General features: G+C 37.9%; 1 protein-coding gene across 1 annotated transcript; it reads right to left on the bottom strand.

Moving 5' to 3' along the window:
* LOC125809831 (pentatricopeptide repeat-containing protein At5g55840) lies at positions 1 to 4,492 on the bottom strand. The gene is made up of 3 exons (XM_049489411.1): positions 4,402 to 4,492; positions 698 to 4,271; positions 1 to 612 (listed from the first exon to the last, which is right to left on the bottom strand). The coding sequence occupies exons 1-2, from the start codon at positions 4,490 to 4,492 to the stop codon at positions 1,024 to 1,026; spliced, it is 3,339 nt and encodes a 1,112-aa protein (XP_049345368.1). The 3' UTR covers positions 1 to 612; positions 698 to 1,023.
* Between the last annotated feature and the right edge of the window lie 421 nt (positions 4,493 to 4,913).

Below are 4,913 nucleotides of genomic sequence, written 5' to 3'. Positions count from 1 at the left end.
TTAAGTGAATTAAAAACATGGCAAGAAACATCCATAACGTATCCAGGATGGAAGGCAAGATAAAAGGCATATTTGCAAAAATCTATCCACCATGGGGATCAATAAAAAACATAGATCATTAGGATATTGTCTTTTCCATAGTCTCATGTTGAAAAAATGCAGAAATACAAGTATAAAGGTACCCATGCAGGTACTACAACCGCTAGCAGAAGCAATCATATGTAAATCCACTTCACCTGAGAGTTTGTAAGAATGCAAGCTACGGTGGGAAGTTGTTTCTGCCCTAACCACTAACTTTCACTCACTATTAACTCATTCTTAACATTCACTATCCACATAATTCATCCTTGTATGTTGAGGTTAAAGTTTTATCTCACTTGGCCAAGCTAGAGGATTTTTTCAACATACTGCTTCTCTTCATTTTTTTTTATATAAGGTAAATACAAACATCCTGCTCTTAACCATAGCATACTTACTGAAATTGAGGAAAAAAGACATGCAAGGGATATACACACTTACACATTGAAGAAACAAGCTTCAGTGTGATTTGCGACACTTCAATCTAGTGGTCTTGATAGATAACGAAATGCACTTCAATGTAGAGCACATAAGCTGCAGAAGTAAAGAGTCCAAACATAAAGGTCCAGCAATATCAACCAGAAACAAACTAATTGACCAGACTGAAGATGAAGCTTACTAGATAGACCTGGTGCATCAAACAGAATAAACAAACCAAGAAATGTCATATACCTATTCAGACAGATCAGTGTCAGATACACAGTTGACCACTTTGTGAGCTGCAATATCCTCATATCCACCTTGTAGGACAGATATCTTAAAAGGACACCGAACATAGAAATACACTTCAAATGGTAGAAGTGTCCAAAGTTCCAGTTGCAGATGTCTCAGATAGACCTGATCTAAACCATTGAAGCCCAGTTTAAGCCATGAGACCCCTATGAAGAGATCATTTCCAGCAAGCTAGATAAATGTTCCCAGTGTTATCTTTCTATATCAATATACCTATCTTCTTTTCTTTTTCTTCTTTCTTAAAGCATTTAGCTTTTCCTTCACGATTGTCAATCTTTCACATAATGTTTGGTTATTTGAATATTCACCTACCAGTCCTCTCTCTTGCAGATCATTTAAAAGATTTTCACCCTTTGCAAGATCATTCCCAGAACAAAATGCATTGAGAAGAACCGTGAAGGTTGTAATATTGGGACACATACCCCTCTCTTTCAGCTCCTCATAGAGATCATATGCATCATCAATATAACCACCGGCACAAAGGCCTGTTATGAGGACATTGTAAGCAATAACATCTGGCTTTGCACCATGAAGCTCCATTGTAGTTTTCAATTTTAAGGCCTCGCAAAACTTAGAACTTTTGCAAAGTCCATGCATCACAGTTGTAAATGTGGCAACAGTCGGAAGTAGATGCACCCGTAGCATACATTCAAGTACCAGCATTGCTTCCTCCATCTTCCCACGAAGCACAAGCCCTCTTATAATTGCACCCTCAGCTATAGTACGAGAACTAACACCTAATAATTCCATTTCATCTTTTAGTTTGAATGCTCCCTTAACATCTCCAACCTTACACATACTAGTGATTAAATTGCAGTATTGTCTGTCAACTGGAACAAAACCCTCTTCGATCATTTTATGCAAGAGACGATGTGAATTTTGGAAGTCCAATGTTCTTTTCAGTCCCTTAAATATTGAATTGTAAGTGTCTCCATCAGGAGAAACACCTGTGGCAGTCATTAAAGAAAGAAGATCAAGGGCCTTCTTCATCTCACCCCTTTCACAATATTTACTGATGATCATGTTGAATGTGAATTTATCTGCCACTATTCCCCCCAACATCATTTTTATCATAAATTTAACCCCAATATCCAGCAGACTCGACTCACAGAATCCAAGAGTCACATAATGGCATGTTAATTTATCTGGAGTGAAACCTTTTTCTCTAAGAGACTGATATAACTTAGAGCACTCAGATATGTTCTTCTGTCTCGAATAGCCTCGTAATAGAATATTATATGTAGCCAAGGAAGGCATTTCACTTCTCTCTCTCATTGTATAAAAGAAACTACTCACCTTATCAATCTGTCCATGTTTTGAGTAACCATCCATCACCACATTCAGTGCCACGGTATCTGGGGCAAGACCTTTCCATGTCATCTCATCAATGAAGAAACTGGCAACCTTAGGCAAGCCACTCTTGAAAAGCCCATCAATAATACATGTATACATGACCCGGTTTGAAGAGGGGTCTCCTCTACTCAATGCTCTTTCCAACATAAGAATTGCAGGGACCAACTTATCCTTCCGACACAAGCCAGCTAGGAGACTGGTGTAGGTATGACTATCAGGGAGCACATTAATCTGAACCATCTCATTGATAAGGATTAATGCCATGTGGAAGTGGCCTAACTTACAGATCTCAGCCAGCAATGAGTTGTAGACAACAACATCTGTCGCACAGTAAATTCCACGGAGCCTATCAAATAATCCAAGCGCCTCTGTAAGGTTCCCTCCTCTGCATATTCCTTTTAGTAAGCTTGCATAGGTGTAAAAGCTAGGCTGTCTACCCAAGTTAATCATTTCGTCAAACCAGGATAATGCTTTTAACCCTTCACCTACATTCCCATAGCAATCAATAACAGAAGTAAAAGCAGCAGAATTGGGAACAAGACCAATCGTACACATGTGACGCATGAAATCCTCTGCCTCTCTTACTCTTCCACCTGTACAAAGAGAAGATATCAGTGAGTTGCATATGAAAGTGTCAGGAGTATGGCCTGTTTTGTGCATCATTGCATAGATTCTCATTGCTTTTAGGACATCTTGTTGCTTGCAAAAGTTGTAGATCAAAGTAGAGTATACTACATCATTTGGGAAAACTCCAAACTTGTACATCCTACATAATATTTCCATTGCTGTATTTAGCATTCCAGCTTTACAAAATCCATTTAGAAGTACCGAGTATGCAACAACATCAAGACATATACCACTCTCAAACATATCCTCAAGTAACGGTACAACTTCTCCTAGCGACCCCGTTTTGCATATCCCTTCTAATAACATTGTATATGCATGCTGATTGAGAGATAATCCGTTCAGCTTCATCTTCTTGAGGATATCTCTTGCAGAATCCAACATGCCATGCTTGCAAAAACCATTCAAGAGAGCCCCATAACTAACTTCATCGGGCCGTAGACCTCTTGTTTCCATTTCAGTCAGTATTTCTTGAGCCTCTTTAAGATTGCCTGCTCGACATTGCCCATCAATCAAAGCATTGAAAGTGATGCAATTTGGTGAAAGATTGAGCTTCAACATCTCATGAAAAATCTTCATTGCAGCGTCAATCTTCCCCTCTTTCACAAACCCGTTAATAAGAGTATTATAAGTAATATGATTTGGAACAATCAATCTCTTCCTCATCTTCCTCAATACTAAATAGCCCTTAGCACTCCTATTCTTCTTGCATAAGTCATCTATAAACATATTGTAAGTACAAACATCAGCTTCAAGACCCTTGGAATTCATGCAATCAATCAGTTCTAAAGCTGCTTTATACCTTCCCTTCTTGCAATACCAATTAAGCAAAGTATTATAAGTAACCACATCAGGGTTATAACCACTCTCTACCATCTTTGCAAGCAAACAATTTGCTCTCTCAACCTTCCCTTTGGCACAAAGAACTTGTAAAAGTATATTAAACGTACCAACATTGGGACAAATACGTTTAGCAAGCATTTCTTTGAAAAACGACCATACGGACTCAGCACTTTCCTGCTTCCCCATTGCTGCTAGAACCATATTACAAGTGTAAACCGACGGTTTAAATGCTTGAGAACTCATCAAATTAAATACCTGAAGAGCATCTTTAAGTTCACCTTTTCTCACATAAACCCTAATTAAGATATCAAAAACAGAAGGGTTTGAGCTGCAAAGGCGATACGTATCCATTAGAGCACCAAAAACAGAACTTGACCCAACACCCATTTCAGATAAATGCCCCAAAATTGACTTAACGTAGTCATGCATTCTAGCTCTAACGAGTATGTGAGTCGTGATACCATACATATGAATAATATGAGTGAACTCCAAACCAGGTTGCTTAATAAACCAATTCAAGAATTTTAAAGCCATTTTCCCATGAACTGGCCTTAGTGAAGCCATTTTATACCCCATATGATTGAGTGAACCCCAACGGTCCAGGGTAAGAAGAGAGTAAATGCTCTTCTCCACTTCTTCACCTGTTCACATATATTAAAAAAAAAAAAAAAAACCTTCAAAAACACATAGATGAAACTGGATGATTTCTTGTTATTTGCCTAAACCTTGATAAAGGAAAGTAAGAGAGAAAGAGAGAGGGAGGAAGAGTACTTGCTAGGTTGGTGCTCACAGGATAATAATTTCGGGGGCGCTTGGTGAACCCCATTTGAGAGAAAGTTCCGGCTCTGAACTGTGGATGCATAGCAGCGATGGTTAATTCTGTTTTTTTTTTGTGTGTGTGTGTTTGGTTACATTCTGTTTTGTGTCGTGAAGGAATTTTACTGACTTGGTCATTGAAGAAGGGTAGAGAAATGACAGGGATAGAGATTTTTGGGAACTAGGTGTTACGGGTCGGTTTGGATCGATTATTGATCAAAATTAAAATTAATATCAAATCGATTTAATCGATTTTAAAATTATCACAATCAAATCAAACCAAATGTAATATATATTAATCGGTTCGGTTGTTATTGATTTCGATTTGGTTCGATTATTAACCATAGACAAAAATTAAAAAAATGATTCATTCAAAACGTGAAAAAAGTGACAACAATCCATTCTAAACGAAACATAGTAGAATGACTGACATTACATAACTTTCGATCATTGAATTTACTATGAAT

This window comes from Solanum verrucosum, unplaced genomic scaffold (genome assembly GCF_900185275.1).
Source record: "Solanum verrucosum unplaced genomic scaffold, falcon-dt-bn FXZP01000276.1, whole genome shotgun sequence".
NCBI classification, from domain to species: Eukaryota; Viridiplantae; Streptophyta; class Magnoliopsida; order Solanales; family Solanaceae; genus Solanum; species Solanum verrucosum.
Note: the sequence above shows the minus strand (reverse complement) of the source record. Positions and strands in the feature narration are given on the sequence as shown.